The following is an 18700-nucleotide window of genomic DNA, read 5'->3' as shown; positions in this document are numbered from 1 at the left end:
AATCGGACACTGACTGCATTCATGATTTGAGGCATTTTGTTAAAAACATTTGTTTTTCTAAATTAGACCTGCTGGTGGCGCTATAACAGGCCAATATTAAAAGGGTGGCATTTGTTCCTCAACATAGTGTGAATGTGCGTGCAAAGTTTGACCGCAATCGGACGGTGCGTTCATGATTTGCGGAATTTTGTTCAAAACAAGCCAATAATGCACATTTTTTATGTCAATCTTAGCCAATCAGGCTAAGTCTAGTCTTGATCACATGACTATAGAGATCATGTGTACCGATTTGCGTGAAATTTGGATAAAATTGGAAGTAGTAGTATAAAATATTATGTTTTACATAAGTCAGCCTCCTGGTGGCGCTATAAAAGGCAGATGTGAAAAATGCAGGGCAAAGGTTTTTCCTTGACCTCTAGGGAGTGTGCATACAAAGTTTTACACAGATCGGTGCAGTTATAGGTAAAAACACGAATCGGCCTGTTATAGCGTCACCATGAGGCTGATGGCATTTCAAATGGCATTTCTTTCTCTGTCTAATGGGAATGTGCGTGCAAAATTTCACGGAAATTGCATGCTGTGTTCATGATTTGAGGCATTTTGTTCAAAACGGAGCACTCCTGCAAACTTTGGAAGACATGTTTAGCCAATCAGGATGGAATATGAAAAATCTGAAAGACCAGTTTCGTTTAATGACTATAGAGATACTGTGTACCGATTTGCGTGATTTTTGGACAAAATCTGTAGGAGTACTGTCAAACAATATGTTTTGCACAAATCGGCCTCCTGGTGGCGCTATAAAAGACCCATGAGAAAAATGTGGGGCAGAGGTTCTGAATTGGCATCCAGGGAGTGTGTGTGCACAGTTTCACTGCGATCAAGCCAACGGTGCCGGAGATTAGCTGGTCACAGACGGACGGACACACGGACGGACGGACGGACACACGGACGGACGGACAGGGGGAAAAACATACTCTCTCGCCATGCCTTTCGGCGTGGCGGAGACAATTAATTGGACCAAGGGATGAGGCACGTTTCCTACAAGCTCCAGAACCAAGCTTGTCATACTACCACGCTCGTAGGTCGGCATGTTCTCCAAGAATGTTTAAGGGAATTTTGCTCTCCATTTTCCCCAAGGAGATTTTACTATAATTGCGAGTTGTACTGTAGTCTACACAGTGTTATGTTCTACCTGTCCTGCCATATATCATGTCCATGTGGCATATATTGAATATCCAAACTAGTTTGAAAGATCTCCTGTCATGTCATGGGGCTTTATCACACAACCCTTTCGACAAGCATCCTCAGGGTCCTGCAACAAAGAATAAGTGAGCCCCAACGTAGATCTGGGGGTTTGCGGTTCAAGGTTAGAACCAGATACAATATGGACTTTCTATGTGCCTGAAGCACTGGAAGATGGTGCCATGACTGCCATCACTGTTTAATACTGTCTTTAATGATTTATAGTAATAGCTATTTTCGACTACAAGAACTAAGTGAACCATACCGTGAAACGTATTTCAGAGGTTATGGATTTGTTTCCATATGATACGGCTTGGTAATCAGAACCTAATGTGGGCCCTTCTCTGAGGTGGTACTAACCTTGAGTTCTGGGAACCCAATACTTTATTTTAAAAGAATGCCAACTTTCACAACTAATTTTAAAATTCTTTGCAAATTGAAAACATAAATGTCACAGTATGTTGATAATTATATACCATCAACTCTTAACATATTTGATAGAAGTAATGCTGACTTAATTTGGTGGTGGTAATTACAAGCTGTGTAATGACAATTTTATTATGCTAAAAGCTTCCATGCTGGCCCTACCTTGTAACAACACCCAACACCATAGGCTTTTGTTTACATTTTATTTAAAAAGACTTAGAAATCTCAAACATAGTGCTAACATGCTTTTAGAAATGGAAGAATGCAGAATCTCTTGGTATGACCAGAAACAATAATGATTCAACACTGTAATGACAGTAATTCAGTAACACTTTTATCCTCCGCTCCCTTTCCAAAAGGGCTTGTTAGCTTCCCAAATGACTCCGCACTAGCATGAGAACAGTTCTTAGCTACTTTGTGAGACATTCATTCTCAAAGTTCGTCTTTCTTCTGTGACAGCTTTGTGGCGTGCTTTTCCAAGAACTTGCTAAATCCCTCTATCGTTCTGTCGCCGCCCTCAAATTTGATTGGGCTCTGCTTGCTGTTGCTGGGTGCAAAGTATATCGTGGGGAAGCCCTCGGCTTTGTAGCTGTCGTGCGGAATGTCGTTCGCCGTGGCGTCCATCTTGGCGATGACGATGTTTTTCTCACCTTTGTACATCTTACCCAGAGCCAGGTAGTCTGGCACCAGCTTCTTACAGTGGCCACACCAGGGGGCGTAGAACTCGATCAAAACGTCCTTCTTGGTGTCCATGACAATGTCATTGAAGGTCTTGCCTACCACCACCTTCACTGGTCCCTTGTTGCTCTTGGGTACAGGCTGGGACTTGATGATGGGACCGACTTTGCCTGTGGCAAGGAGAGACATACACAAGGGAAATTCAGAGACATTATATATTTAGGGTTAATAGTGAGAATAATAAGAAGGTAAGTAAAATGTATTTGTAGAGCACCTTTCACAGACATTCAGAGTCACAAATTGCTTCACAACAATAAAAGTAGGGAATAAGGATGAAAGGTGATGCAAACTGGCATTAGTTTACCCAAGAGAAACTTGTTTATCTTGTGATGCAGTCTAAAAAAATATGGATTACTTAACCACTATCTACTTAGCTGACCAGGGTCCCCCAGGGGTCTGTACTTGGGACCATCCTTTTCCCCCCTCTACACAAAATCTCTTCACCAGAAATAGTCGATCTACAAGCTTACGGTTAAGAACTTGTAGGCTGGCTATTATGACATGCCCAGAAAAGGGACACTTGGGTTCATGTGGTTAACCTCTTTCAACCCGGCGTCCCTATTTTGGCCATGTCATTACAGGTGACATTTCTCAATAACAGATCAACAAACAGATCTACAAGCTCACAACGCTCCACAATGCAAGCTTGTAGATCAGCTATTTTCACTATCGTACAACAAAGAATTATTAGGCTAACGCATCAGTGTCACTTTAGATTTCTTTGGCTATATAAAAATAGCAGATATACAAGCTCATAGCGCGGCACCGAGTGCCGCGCTATGAGCTTGTAGATCTGCTATTTTTGAAAAATCTTGAAAACTTTTTATTTTTATTTTTTTCAAAAAACTGTTAGGATTTAGAAATCATTTTTAAGAATCGCCTCAGGTCTTAATGGGTTAAAGGGATAGTTCACCCCCAAAATGATTTTTTTCACCCCATGGAGACTTGAATTCATGGATATGGAATGCGTGTAGTTTTTTAAGTTTAAAAAACAAAAACTTCTACAACACACCTTTCTTGAAGGCCATAACAAAGTCCCTGAGCGCGTCGGCGTCGACTTCCTCGGGTTCCATGGCGTACTTTTTCCCTTCCTGTCCCAGAATGGCCACGTTGACGTCCTCGCCGCTGTCGCTCAGCCCCAAGCTCTTCAGCTCGTCCGCGTAGTCTTCCTCGTCGGCGATGGCAAACGTGTATTCCGGGAAGTCCTTGGCCACCTCGAGCACCTTGGCCCTCCAGAACTGAGTCGCTGTGAATTCAAACAGGATAGAGTCATATGAGAATGCTACTAACCTATTTAGAACTGAGGTCAATTCTACAAATGTCTTCTAAATCTTATGTTGCTATTATATCAGTGGTTCTCAAACTTTTTTCATGTCAAGGACCCCCCAAATTATATGTATTTGGCACCCATCTCAAAATATTTAGTTCCACGGACCCCCAGAAGCATTTTTGATTTGAGTTACAAATATTCGCTTTAAAAAATATATATATATATATATTCAAAGATTTACAAAAATGTTCATGATTTAAAAAAAATAGCAGATCTACAAGCTCATAGCGTGGCACCAAGAGTTCAAATGGACCCTTTCGGGTCTGTAACTCAGAGTGTATAACTCTCAGAGTTAAAAGGAACACTGAGGATTATACTATGTAGATTGGCGTCCCAGAGAATTAAAAAAAAAAAAATCTTTTATATAAAACCATTACAAATCATACAAGCTGGAAAAAAGCCATTACTCGTAAATGGCTACAGACGGAATCTCCATCTGCGAAAGATTGGCTTCAGGTAGTCTCTGAGATTTATGACATGGAGAGGATGACTGCTAACTTGAGGATGAAGAAAGAGATATTTGAGAACAAATGGGGGAAATGGATTGATTATGAGCGACAAGAGGTCTAGGGAATAGGATAGTTATTTCAAATAAATATGTTTTTGGTCTTGATACAACACTTAACCCATGACATACATACTCATATACTGTATACACAACGCATGACTTCTTAAATATATATATGTTCATATATGTGTATATATGGTTATTTTTTTCTGACGATCGAGGGAGAAGGTACTAGGTGTGAAATGATATGAATGAAAATGTTTGTAAGAATTGAACGAGCTAAAACCTTTTGAACAACATTTTTTTCAGTTTTCATGTACTATCGTTTATTAACATTGAACAGCACCTGTACCCTCCTTCTATTCTATTTTATTTTATTATTATATAAGATGATGTTTGGCAACATGTGTGATGTCTATTGTTTGTTTGTCTTTTTGTTTTATATGTTTTGTTTTTGAAAACTTAATAAAATTTAAGTGAAAAAAACCCCAAAACAAATCATACAAGCTCAGTGGCCTTGCGGTTAGAGTGTCCACCCTAAGATCGGGCGGTTGGGGTTTGATCCCCGGCCGGGTCTACCAAAGGCTAAAGAAAATGGGACACAAGGCCTCCCTGCTTGGGGGTAAATCGCTGCGACATTCTAGCGTCTAGCTATGGGCCACATGGCTCGGCAAGGCTTACTTATATCAAATGGAGGTAGATTGTGGTCCCAGAGGTAAAAACGTATACCAAATGGAGGTATGTGGCATATTAAACTGGGGGTCCTTGAAATTCAAAAGGTTGAGAATCATCGTCCTTGTGTCTAGTCTTGTGTTCAATTCATGACATACTGAAGATATGATAGGGTTTTGTAAAAACCTGCAATAGCAATTTAGCAACGCCCTCAAAATAACGATGGCGACAAAATGGCGACCGTGTGCAGTGGTGGAAAGTAACTAAGTAAATTTACTTAAGTACTGCACTTAAGTACAATTTTGAGGTATTTGTACTTTACTTGAGTATTTCCAATTTCCAATACTTTTACTTCTACTCCACTACATCTCAGAGGCAGATATTGTACTTTTACTCCACTACATTTACTTGAAAACTTTAGTTACTGGTTATTTTTCAGATATAAATTATGATATAATGAAACATACACTAACCACTTTAAACCTATTTTATACATAGGCTATTTGAAAATAGCAGATCTACAAGCTCACGATGCGACGCGTTGTGAGCTTGTAGATCGGCTATTTTCAAATATTTAGTACTTTTACTTTTGGTACTTTAAGTACATTTTGATGCCAATAATTTTGTACTTTTACTCAAGTAAATTTCTAATTCTGGACTTTTACTTGTAACAGAGTATTTTTATATTGCAGTATTGGTACTTTTACTTAAGTAAAGAATTTGATTACTTTTTCCACCACTGACCGTGTGAATATGGTAAATGGAAAAAGCAGCTTTTGAAAGCTCACCTTTCTTGAAGTCAAAGCTGAAGTCCACGCCATAGTACACAACCACTAGCGGTCTCTTGGTGTACCGCTTGGCGTCGTTGCTCTGCTTCCTGTGGCCGACCAGGGGTAGGATGTTCTTTTTAAAGAAGTCCTGCACCTCAGACACCGGCGTGGAGTCCTGTATAGACAACGAATAAAGGAAAAACTATGTTGGAATTATTTTCTCAAATACAGTGCGCCATTTCAAGGTCTTGACTCCAGAAAGCCTGGCTTTCATCTTGCACATAAAATTACACTAAATTAAAGCTTGCCATTTTAACCCATTAAGACCTGAGAAGATTCTAGAAATGTCTTCTAAATCCTAAAAAAAAATTGAAAAAAAAACCCAATTTTTTTTTTTCTCGATTTTTCAAAAATAGCAGATCTACAAGTTCATAGCGCGGCACTCGGTGCCGCGCTATGAGCTTGTATATCTGCTATTTTTGAATAGCCTAAAGAAATCTAAAGTGACACAGATAAGTTCCAGGTATCAATGGGTTAAAATGAAGTTTTCATACTTAAGTAAACAATTTGAGTAAATTTTCCACCACCGCTTCAGTATGGCATCTATAGGTCTCCTTTTGTTCAACATGCTTGCAATGAGTTAAAAACAAACCTCGACAGTAAATGTGTGTGATGCTGGCTCATATTTGGAGCGGAACTTTTCGGGCTGGACCATGACAACCTGCCCAGGCGAGGCTTTCAGAAGTTTGGCCACGTCAGCGCTGAAGGTGTGGAGGAAATGGAAGTCCTCTCGCAGATTGTTACCTGAGATAAGAGATAACAGACCACAGTAAGGACAATACCGAAAGACACGTCAACTAGCTTACTAAATGGATTTGAGGCCGTAAACATTGCCTTCCAGATGATTGTTGTATGTGCGTGTGTTGATTTATTACACTACTGAAACCTTCTTTCCCACTATTGTCAAATTGCGTCATTAGCACTGTACTGTGATTTGTGGTATAAATCAAGTCGTGGTGGGTAGTAATTTCATCAGCCATTGAACGCATGATAAACTAACGAGAGACACCGAAACAAATATCCCCACAAGACAAGAAATTGTCGTGTCTAGATAGGGCTGTGGCAATATACCGTTATAGTGAGTCAACATCGTGATGTGAGAAAGGATATGGTCTGGGATTTGGGATATTGTAAAATTGAAATGATAAAGGTCATTACACACCGGCGATTATGCGAATATACGGAAAATTCGGACTCGTCCCGAATAATTAAAAGACGCTTTTTCGCTCCATAGAGACACACGGGGACTACAAATTTCACGCCCACTTTTGAGACAGCGCCGCTACTCGAGGTCCGTTAGAACGATGAACTGCAGCTGCCAATGCATTCCCTATGAGAGGATATGAGAATTAGCCTACTTTTAAAATTATCCTACATTAACTGAAGACGATATTGATTTAAATAAAAATATGTTTCCAAATGTATGGAGTGTCTTTGTCAACATATCTTCTTGTTTTCTTAATAGTTGATGCGTTTCACATTTAATTTGCCACTTTAACGAGTTACCCATAATGTTAACACAGCAGAGGGTAGACAGCAGACGGGCATTTCAGTGACATCACTGTCTTTATGAGCGCCGAGCGCCGACCAGTGGCGTACCCACTGTAGAGGCAGGAGAGGCGGTCGCCTGCCCAACTAAGATCTCGCCTCCCCTAAAAAAAAAAAAAACCTGAAAATGTGTCATTGCGTGTGTCCTCAAAGTTACACATCCAACAAGCTTTGAACTGAGCATATTGGACCTTCTGTTCCAGAGATAATGACCAAAACCTATTGAAAACGGCCACTTTCGCCAGTTTTCTGGGTATTGAAAACCTCAAGGGATGCGTCCGTGACGTATATACCATGCGACCACTTAATCTCTGGATCTCCGATGCTAGCGGTTTTGACATACTGATGGAGTATATTATAGTATATTGTGGGTAGTATATCGAGATGAAAGATATGGGACATTAAAAAGGACAAATTAAACAAATGGGACAGATTATTAGAACACAAAAAAAATCGCTACAGCCTCAGTAGTTAACCAGTGAAATGACGGTATTTTACAATGCCTCTCATAGAGATTGCATTGAGAGCTGCAGTTCATCGTTCTAACGGACCCCGAGTGTTAAAAGTGGGCGTGGATTTGTAGGCCTTCCGCTTCCGGCCGTGTGTCTCTATGGAAGCTTGCATTGACTTTATAAGGTTTTAAAAAATAACATATTATTGCATGAAAAAAATCGCCTCCGGTGTGTAAGGAGCTTAAGAGTTTTTCTGGTTTTAATCATTTAAGCCATATTTTATCCTTTAAATAAATTGTCACGATTCGTCACAATATTGACATTTAGGTATTTGGTAAGAAATAGTGTGATATTTGATTTTGTCCACATGACCAAGCCCTATTTGATACCAAAAGACACGCAAAATAGGGCCCATAGTGTTTGTATTTGTTGACGACATGTATTATTGTGTTAATCTCTGTATGCTATGTTGATTAATTGAATACATAGGACCACAAAAGTCCCCAGGACTTTTTTGTGTTATCCTTTTAGCTTTAATGTCTTTACTGTACCACGTGCTGTTTACATTTCTGACTAATAAAGTATTCAATCAATCAATCAATATTTCTAGGAGGCTTTTTAACTCTTTGACTGCCAGAAATAAAACACAATTTTGCCACGCCACTGCCAGCGATTTTCGAGTGTTTTCACCAACCTTTGAAAAATCATAGACTACTGTATTTATCTCCAGTATGATCGATCCCCCCGATCGCTTTAAAAGACGTACCCGAGTCTCGTAGAATCGGCGGGAAAAAAAGCGAGCCGCCGCGAGCATCCGTTCCATAGTTGTGGGCAGTTGAATGTAGGCTGTTTTCGCCAAAAAGAAACAGAAACAGAGGAAAAGCCATTCTTCCACATCGAATTACAAGGAAGAGAGCGGGGGCTGTTTGTTTTGCGATCACGTGACCTGCTTGCTCCTCTCCAGTGGTGGAAAAAGTACTCAATTTTTTTACTTAAGTAAAAGTACCAATACTGCAATATAAAAATACTCTGTTACAAGTAAAAGTCCATAATTAAAAAAATACTTGAGTAAAAGTACAAAAGTATTGGCATAAAAATTTGCTTAAAGTACCAAAAGTAAAAGTACTAAATATTTGAAAATAGCCGATCTACAAGCTCTCAACGCGTCGCGATGCGACGCGTTGAGAGCTTGTAGATCTGCTATTTTCAAATAGCCTATGTATAAAATAGGGCTAAAGTGGTTAATGTATGTTTCATTATATCATAGTTTATATCTGAAAAGTAACTAGTAACTAAAGTTTTCAAATAATTGTAGTGGAGTAAAAGTACAATATTTGCCTCTGAGATGTAGTGGAGTAGAAGTAGAAGTATTGGAAATTGGAAATACTCAAGTAAAGTACAAATACCTCAAAATTGTACTTAAGTACAGTACTTAAGTAAATGTACTTAGTTACTTTCCACCACTGCGCTACACCGTAGAAAAATACACCGAGAAATCTCGCCATTGGCAGCCAAAGAGTGAAGTCAGACTCAGCTCAGAGTTGCGCTTCGCTTACAGGCTTCCATGTAGATCTCATAGGCTGCGTCCTGCTCGGTGGAGAACACGCCCAGTATGACGGCGTCATCACCGTCCTTCATCAGCTCCTGCACCTGTTTGACGGCCTGGACCGGCTTAGACGGAGGACCGGCCTGCTCGCTCATGTGGTCCACGATACCTACAAATAGAGGGGCAGTAACTAGGGCATTAACGAATAGTGATTTATGGTATTCGAATTATTCGACCCAAAAGTATTCGAATAGTCGATTATTCGGTTTGATTATAAAAAATTAAAAAAAAATTAAAAAAGTTTTTTTTTTTTTTTTTTTTTTTTTTTTCAATTACATTGATGACTTGACTCAAGGAATGCGAGTTGACGTCACACCAGAGCTCACAGCTGCGTGTCTGCTCTAGAAAAGCCACTAAAAAAAAGAAAATCTAAAAAAAAAAAAAAAAAAATGCTTTTTTTTTTTCTTTTTTTTTTTTTCGAATAGTCGAATAGTGGTTTGATAGTCGAATAGTCGGTTTGATATTCGAATATTCGAATATTCGACTATTCTGTGAATGCCCTAGGCAGTACATGGTATGAGCTAGGACACGGGTGTTTCAAAGTGGGGGCCGCGTCCCCCCAGGTGGGAAAGAAGAGGGGAAAATGTCAGCTTATTCACCGGTTTCCTAGGCTGTGTGTTTTCCACTTCCTGTCGATTTCATTGGACATCATTGGTCATCTGACCAGTTTCATTGGATTTCATTGGATCAAAATCGACAGGAAGTGGAAAACACACAGCCTAGGAAACAGGTGAATAGATCAGCTATTTCCACAAATGTTTGCCATTTCACAATGGGGGGGGGAGGCAGCAGCCAGAAGCTATGGCTATTTGGGGGTCCTTGGTTCTCAAAACCAAAATGCAACAGAAATTGATACACGTGCACACATAAGCATGCCTATATAAACCATGTACACATAGTGTATAGCTTTAGTTTATACCCATATTTAGTTTGAATGACTTTTTTTTTTTAAAGCTGCAATCCATTAAAAAAAAATGGTGTGTTAATCAATCTGTATGAGAATGTTAATAAAATATAACTAACACTACTGCAGTGGTTGGAGGTGGTCAACCTGCTATTCTATTGAGACATTAACATCCTGCGGTCGGGTGGGACACCTACTGGTTGCCATGAGGTACTGCATTAAGGGAAACAACCTGCGTTCCAAAACGTGTTCTCCATTAAATTATAAGTGTAAATAAATACATTTGTTGTAATGACTATAAAGAAAACATCACATGGATGCACCTGGGACGTATCCGCAGGCTACAACACTGATGATACGTCCCAGGTGCATCCATGTGATGTTTTCTTTATAGTCATTACAATTCCCCAACCTCACCAAGTCTAATTCCTTAAAGATGAAGTAAATATAGTCCTAATTGTGTGCATAAATTAAAGGGGGAATTCACTTTATAACACGTCTGGGGCCATTTTCACATCTACTCACACTTTTGTGTGCACCCCAGACCTTTTTGAAGTTGGTCATTTCAAACACGATTTTTGCCAACTTTCCAGGAATAGAAAGCCTGCAGTTTATATTAGCTTGGGTTTCTGAACTGTCCACAGCCCACCAATGAGACACAGACTGAGTAGACAAAAACGGTACCATATTATGAGCATTAGTGAGGACCATTTATATGAAGATAGGTTGAAAATGGGTGATGTTGTCCTTTATAAGTACAATGCAACAGGCATCTCTACTACTACCCTACAGACACCTACCAAACTTCTCTCTGGGTCCGTTGTAGTCGAACATTTTGCCCTTCCTGAAGATCTTGAGCGTAGGATAACCGGAGACCTCGAACCGCGTGGCGATATCCCCCTCCACGGTGGCATCCACCTTGGCCAGGGGAATGGGCGGAGAGCGCTTGCTCAGTTCCTGCGCGGCCTTCTCGTACTCTGGAGCCAGGCTCTTGCAGTGTCCACACCTGGACGAGGATTCACAACAGTAACATAGAGTTAGGTGATTAGGGATTGATTCTTTTTTATGTTAAATGTTATTTATTGGCAGTACTGTGGAGCCCATTGTGATTTGTTAGACAGACCAGGACCATTACTAAAGGGATATTTCACTTTAAAAAAAATGAGGGTCATTTTATCGTCTACTCAGGCTTTTGGGAGCACCCCGGACAGTTTTTAAGTTGCTTGATTCAGTATTTATATCAGACACGCCCCCTTCCTATATACAAACCCATTGTAACTTCAAACTCCATTTTAACCATGTTAGATTCATCAGAACCAAGGACGGGTGTTTTTGATTAATCTAACATGTTAAAAATGTAGTTTGAAGTTATAATGGATTTGTATAGGAAGGGGGCGTGTCTGATAAAATGAATATCAAATATCTAAATACTGAATCAAGCAACTTAAAAACTGTCTGGGGGGCTCACAAAAGCCTAAGTAGACGATAAAATTACCCAAAAATGTTTTGAAAGTGAAATACCCCTTTAACTGATTCTCTCTAGTAAATTGCTACTTTAAAGAGGAGGTCTATAAATAAAGTTACAAATTAGGGTTGGGCAACAATCGATATTGTATCAATATCGTATGAAAGATATGGATTGCAGCTTTAATGGTCATTGCATTTCATTCCGAAGCACTGCTGCTAATTTTAGAGCTGTTCAAAGTATTTCAAGCAAGGAGGACTGACCATGGGGCATAGAACTCCACCAGGATGATGTCAGCATTGTTGACAGTCTCGTCAAAGTTGTCCGTGGTCAGAACCAGCGTGGCCTCGGGAGGGGGCTTCCAGTCTGGATGAGCCACCTCTTTGACCCGAGCCACAATGGCTGCAACAGACAGGCAGTTGTCACATTAACAATGGTGATTGAGAGAAACTGGATGGACACAAGAGCCATAATGGCTGGAGCATACAGTCGGTGAAAACATGAACATCGTATTACATACAGAGTTGACTTTAAAAAAAAGGTCCATAACAGTGCCAACAGCCTACATGTCACTGTCTATTCACTTCAGGCATGTATCCTTCATAAACATAGACCATTTTCCAGTTGATGGATCTATTTTTAGATTTCATGTTTGTTTACATTTTCTCCAAAGTCAATCTTGTTATCTGAATGACTGACTCAATGTTGTCCAAAGACCGCTGCATGGTTAATTAGTCACAGACATTTGAATTTAGCATATAAATCCCCAGGGGACTAGACTTTTCAAATCAATCTGGGCTTTGAAATATAACGATAACATAACTGTAAGATAGAGAATAACCATGCAGTCATATTCAGTGTGTTGAATATAATGATACAGCGCAGCACAGGCCGTGCTACATTGAGACATGTCTTGGTTGCATTTCGAGGAGTGCATTCTGTGTTGCAGGAAGTACATTTTCGCAGACTTTCTTAACACCCTCAGCCCATAACCACAAAAGCGTTCCACAAACACATTTGACCTTCCACTTCCTGGGGGCTTTTGCTCCTCAGCTCACTATACTCTCTCTTGTAGTTTGTGTTTCACCTCGCTAAACGGTGTTGCACGGCAGGCAATGCACTGCACTTGAGATTGGCTGCTGTTTCAATCAGCTGTTAATGACGTGTGGCTCATTCAATAAGCTATATGGCTAGATATGGCTTTCAGAACGTACTCACATTTAAAGGTAGGGTAAGTGATTTGCATTGGTTAAAATAAGTGTTAAATAGCTCTATATTCTGATAGTACTCATTGCTATAGAGTGTTTGTTCAGTATTAGGAGTCTCCTTGTCTCTCCACCTCTTAATTAAACAGAAAATGCATTTTCGTTTCAGTTTCAGTTTCATTTCCAATTTTATCCAACCAGGACAGAGAACTCAATCAGGATACAGATTAAACAAGTGAAATTGGAAGTGATGACACTAAGAAATGAGCAGACAAAATTGGAACTGGAACACTATACAAATTAAGCTTAAAAATGGGTACTCTCTCCTGATTGGCTGAGATTTTGACACCTACCGAAAAATGTATTTTCTGTTTATTAAAGAGCTGGAGAGACGGGGAGACATCTGTTACTGAACAAACACTCTATAGCAATGATTACTATCAGAATATAGTATTTTAACAAAATACTTTTTGTTTTAACCAAAAAATATCACTTACCCTACCTTTAATATGTTTAATTTTAAAACCCAAGATCAAAGAGTCTAATATGGAAATAAAGCTAATCGGGTCCTCACGGGTCGATATGGCTAAATCCATTTCAGATTCATTTACCCGAGAGCCGCGGCAATTATAATTGTTCTGACCCGTACCCGAGAAGTCAGTCAATATTTTGGACCCCGGACCGCTCAGGTCTCCGGTTTTCAGTTCCGAGTGGACCCATGGTAACCTCTAGTGCAGAGGTCTTCAACGTTTTTCAGGCCAAGGACCCCTAGCTGAGAGAGAGATGAAGCAGGGACCCCCTCTATATTGTATAAAATTGTGTTTCAGATTAAACTTATCTTTTTTTTACTTGGTCTCCTCTTTTTTTCCCCTTTGCCAAAAAATAGCCGATCTACAAGCTCACAACGCCTCGCAGTGCGAGGCGTTGGGAGCTTGTAGATCTGCTATTTTTGGCTAAAGTTCTAAAAAGAGATGCTAGGGTTCAAGTGGTCAATGTAAAAAAAAAAAAATCATATCACACAAAGATTTGGCGGACCCCTGCAGTAACTCTGAGGACCCCCCTGTTGAACACCCCTGGTCTAGTGTGACACAAGCATTGTGATTGGTGTGGGCAGCTCTCCTACCCTTCTCATTCCTGTCTCCATCATAGTCCACAGGCTCTCCCTTCTTCAGGATCTTGATGGTGGGATAGCCCGTGACCTCGAACCGCTTCCCCAGATCGCTGGCCTTGGTGACGTCCACCTTGGCCACAGGTACGGCCGGGTCATTCTCCTTCAGAATCTGAGCGATCTTCTCGTACTCGGGGGCAAACGACTTGCAGTGACCGCACCTAGGAAGAGAACAGAAAAGAAAACACGTGTTACAAAATGTCAGGGATCACAATGGAAGAGAACACTAATTTGTTTCAATGGTTCAGGACTATTCTTTCATGGAATATTGCAATTTAAACGCATCTGTGTCACTTTTTTATTTGAGCTAAAAAAAAGCATTATTTTACACTTTGGCTATTCAAAAATAGCAGATATACAAGCTCATAGCGCGGCACCGAAATACATATAATTTTGGGGGTCCTTGACATGAAAAAGTTTGAGAACCACTGATATAGAAACATATGTTTTTCAGAAAACGGTTAGGATTTAAGAAGACATTTTGCAGAATCGGAACCTCAGGCCTCAATGGGTTAAAGAAAGTGCTTCGTAAAAAGTAATAACATTAAAAAGTCACCAAAATCTCTATGATATAATCACTGTGTTTATAAGTCCATTTCCCATCTCTCTTAATTGCAGTCTCTGCGATTTGGAAATTGCAGTAGTTCATATTTGGATTTTTTTTCATAAGGCCTATTTTATACTTTGGTTATTCAAAAAATAACAGTTCTGTAAGCCGTGTTGTTACTGTAGCTTGTTGATCTGCTATTTGTTAAAGAATTTGGGATGCCAGGGGTAAAGCGATTAAACGCATAGCCCCAATAAAACAGATTCACAGACCAAAACAGCACAAACACAAACCAAACCAAAACAGATTCAAAAGTTTAAGCCATTTTCTCAAGATATAAGCGAAGACGAAACCAACTCACCATGGAGCGTAGAACTCAACTAGCACCGTGTCCTTTCCCTCCATGAACGTTTCAAAGTTTCCGTCGGTCAAAACCAGCACTCCGTTCTCCTCCTTCACCTCTGTACTATCTTCATCATCGTCATCACTGTCGTCGTCGTAATCCTCTTCATCGTCACTGTCGTCGTCAGTCTCTTCGCCTTCCCCTGCAAATCCTGACACATGACAAAAGCAATAGATGCATCTACTAGTAAATGAAGGGAAATGGCCGATGATGTCAGAATGCTGCAAACCCAAACTAGAGAGCACACAAGAATGTCTCTTTTAACCCATTAAGACAGCATCTGTGTCACTTTTAGATTTCTTTAGGCTATTCAAAAATAGCAGATATACAAGCTCATAGCGCGGCACCGAGTGCCGCGCTACGAGCTTGTAGATCTGCTATTTTTGAAAAATCTTGAAAATTTGTGAAAATCTTTGAATATATATATATTTTTTAAAGCGTTAGGATTTAGAAAACATTTTTTTAATTGGCCTCAGGTCTTAATGGGTTAATCAGTTTCACAACATTTATACCTACAGTATAAAGGAATTCTGAACCAAATACAGACAAAATCTGAACAAACAACGTCTAACCGATAAGAATGTTCTTAGATTGGGGTCCCATAAGAATCTTATGCACCATCTATGTGGACCACAAATGTAACCAAATGGACTGGTTCCTCACCCATTTGTAATCCTGAGATGGCACTGTTTACATTTGCACCATCTCAGAGTTAAATGTAACTGTTTTGGCAATCCTAACATAATATTACCATTAGAGCATATCACCATCAATGTGGACCACAATTGTAACCAAATATATAACCTTTGAATGTAAGGGTCCATTTGGTTACATTTGCATCCTCTCAGAGTTGAATTGAAAGTGATTACAGTAGCTCTCCCAACAACAGTCAGTGTGCACTTGAACATCAATGCAGTCGGGTAAAGTAACTAAGTACATTTACTGAAGTACAATTGTTTGGTATTTTTACTTTACTGGAGTATTTCCAATTTTCTGTACTTCCTACTCACCACATCTCAGGGGCAAATATTATACTTTTACTCCACTACAATTATTTGAAGATTTTAGTTACTAGTTATTTTGTAGATTTTGATGATTACAAAACATACATTAAACACTTCAGCCATATTTACATTTCATCCATTTGAAAATAGCCAATCTACAAGCTCACTGTGAGCTTGTAGATCTGCTATGAGCTTGTAGATCTGCTATTTTCAAAGACAATTTATGCATGTGGAAACTTGTGAATTGGGACTTTTACTTTTGTACATTTTGTATATTTTGATACAAATACTTTTGTACTTTTTACTCAAGTACATTTTGAATTCCAGACTTTTACTTGTAACAGAACATTTCTACATTGCAGTATTGATACTTTTACTTAAGTAAAAAATGTAGTACTTTTTCCACCACTGGGTTCACAGCACTGCTAGTTATTGGTTAACATGCTAACAGGACCACTAGCATAATAGAAGGCTTGCAGGGGGGTGCGCACTGTGCGAGGGAGAGGTTTGACACACACACACACACACACACACACACACACACACACACACACACACACACACACACACACACACACACACACACACACACACACACACACACACACACACACACACCGACCAGTGATGACAACATGCTGCTATAACAGCAGCGTTTCCAATAAGCATGACGACGTACATAAACAGATCATTATAATAAACAATAGACTCACCATCCTCACATCTGATGACAGATGCAAACTGCACCACACCAAGCAGCACAATGAGCAGCAGTGTAACTTTCTTCATGATCGATGATCTTAATACTTCTAATCAACGATCATCAGTGTCATTTAAATACTGATCAATCAGTGCAGCAGCAGAGTAATACTGGAGGTGTTCGTATCTTTCTTTCATGTAAAGTGAAATCACTTCATGCATCAGGGTCCTGTCTGCAACTTGTCTGACTTGCCACCGTCCGATTGGTCCGCGTCATCGGCTGTCGTCCAATCACGGCTCGACACTCAATTCCTGATTGTCGTACGTTGGAGACTCCCATTGGATGATTCTGTTAGTTCCAGCGTTGCCAGGTCCGCTTATTATAAGCTTGTTTTTCTATAAAGTCGCTTGTGAGTATTGGTAGTTGGGCTTGTTTCTAAAGTGTAGTTGCTTATTTGGGCTTGCTGTCTAATGTTGTTTAAACCAGTTTTTCTCAAACATTTTCATGTCATGGACCCCCAGATTAATTCCATCTCAAAGGTTATAGAGCGATCAATCCAAGAACAAATCAACAGCTACCTCAGCGAGCGTAAACTGTTGTTTGAATTCCAATCAGGCTTCAGAACATCCCACTCCACTGACACATGCCTACTATATTTGACCGACTACATCAAACGTGAGGTAGACTCGTGCAAATACTGTGGCATGGTCATGCTGGACCTCCAAAAGGCGTTTGACACTGTAAACCACGCAATTCTACTTGATAAGCTGAGGGCGATTGGTTTTGATTGCACATCACTAAATTGGATGAGATCTTACTTGGAGGGTAGAGAACAAGTGGTTGACATCAACGGAACCATGTCCTCATCCCTCCCGGTGAGCTGCGGGGTTCCTCAAGGCAGCATTCTAGGGCCGTTACTGTTCCTTCTATACATTAACGACATGAATGCTGCCTGTAACTGCAAACTGTTCCTGTTCGCTGATGACTCGGCACTCCTGATCTCGGGTGAGGACAAGTTGCAAGTTGAGGAAGCTCTCAGCTCTGAACACTCTAAAATCCGTACCTGGCTTACCGATAACAAACTGTCTCTACACCTTGGGAAAACTGAATCCATCCTATTTGGGACCAAACATTCCCTCAGTAAAATGAAGGTAAATGACTTCAAGGTCAAAGTCGATGACACAATCATCACTAGCAAAGAAGAGATTACCTATTTGGGATGTATTCTGGACAAATACCTGTCAGGTGAAAGCATGGCAACAAAGGTGGTCAAAGGAGTAAACCAGAGAACCAGATTTATGGGCAGAGTTTCCTCTTTTGTCAACCCTCAGGCCCTCAGGACCCTCTCAGGGGCCCTGATTCAGCCCCTTTTTGACTATGCTAGCTCCTCTTGGTACTCCAACACCTCAGTGTCACTGCAGACTAAGCTTCAAACCTCCCAAAACAAACTGATCCGACTACTTCTCGAACTGGGGCCCATGACCCACCTCTCTCCCACTCACTTTGCCAGCCTAGGCTGGCTCAGGGTGGAAGACAGGGTTAAACAACAAAAAATGGGTCTGGTCTTCAAAATTGTAAATGCAGATTTGCCCGATATGCCCCCTATACCCGCATATCTGTATAAATACCTCGAAAAAGTTAGTGACACCCACAGCCACGAAACTAGAGGGAGTGTAAACAACAATCTGGTACCACCCACCCATAAAACAAACATGGGCAAATTCTCCTTCTATAGCACAGCCACCAAGGAATGGAATAGTCTAACCCCATCCCTCAAAAAATGCAGTTCGCTGGGCTTATTTTTCCATGCTTCCCCCCCCCTTTTTTTTGTACATATATTTTTTAAATGCTTTTTTTTGTACATAGTGGTACTTTTTCAGTATTATCTGTATTTTCATGTTGATTTTTGAACTGTTTGGTTGCTACTATATATGTCTATGAAATTAACTCAA

At 40.2% G+C, this 18700-nt stretch overlaps 1 protein-coding gene across 1 annotated transcript; it reads right to left on the bottom strand.

Moving 5' to 3' along the window:
- Positions 1-1857: 1857 nt before the first annotated feature.
- On the bottom strand, positions 1858-16987 carry pdia4 (protein disulfide isomerase family A, member 4). The gene is made up of 10 exons (XM_080417854.1): positions 16762-16987; positions 15003-15195; positions 14050-14255; positions 11985-12123; positions 11057-11262; positions 9303-9461; positions 6339-6490; positions 5705-5861; positions 3419-3652; positions 1858-2516 (listed from the first exon to the last, which is right to left on the bottom strand). Exons 1-10 carry the CDS (start codon positions 16835-16837, stop codon positions 2101-2103), a joined length of 1938 nt encoding a protein of 645 aa, XP_080273980.1. The 5' UTR covers positions 16838-16987; the 3' UTR covers positions 1858-2100.
- Positions 16988-18700: the final 1713 nt, after the last annotated feature.

The sequence above is a fragment of the Gymnoscopelus braueri genome (genome assembly GCF_963280865.1).
Source record: "Gymnoscopelus braueri genome assembly, chromosome: 21".
In the NCBI taxonomy this organism is placed as follows: Eukaryota; Metazoa; Chordata; class Actinopteri; order Myctophiformes; family Myctophidae; genus Gymnoscopelus; species Gymnoscopelus braueri.
This window is presented reverse-complemented; position numbering and strand designations above follow the sequence as displayed.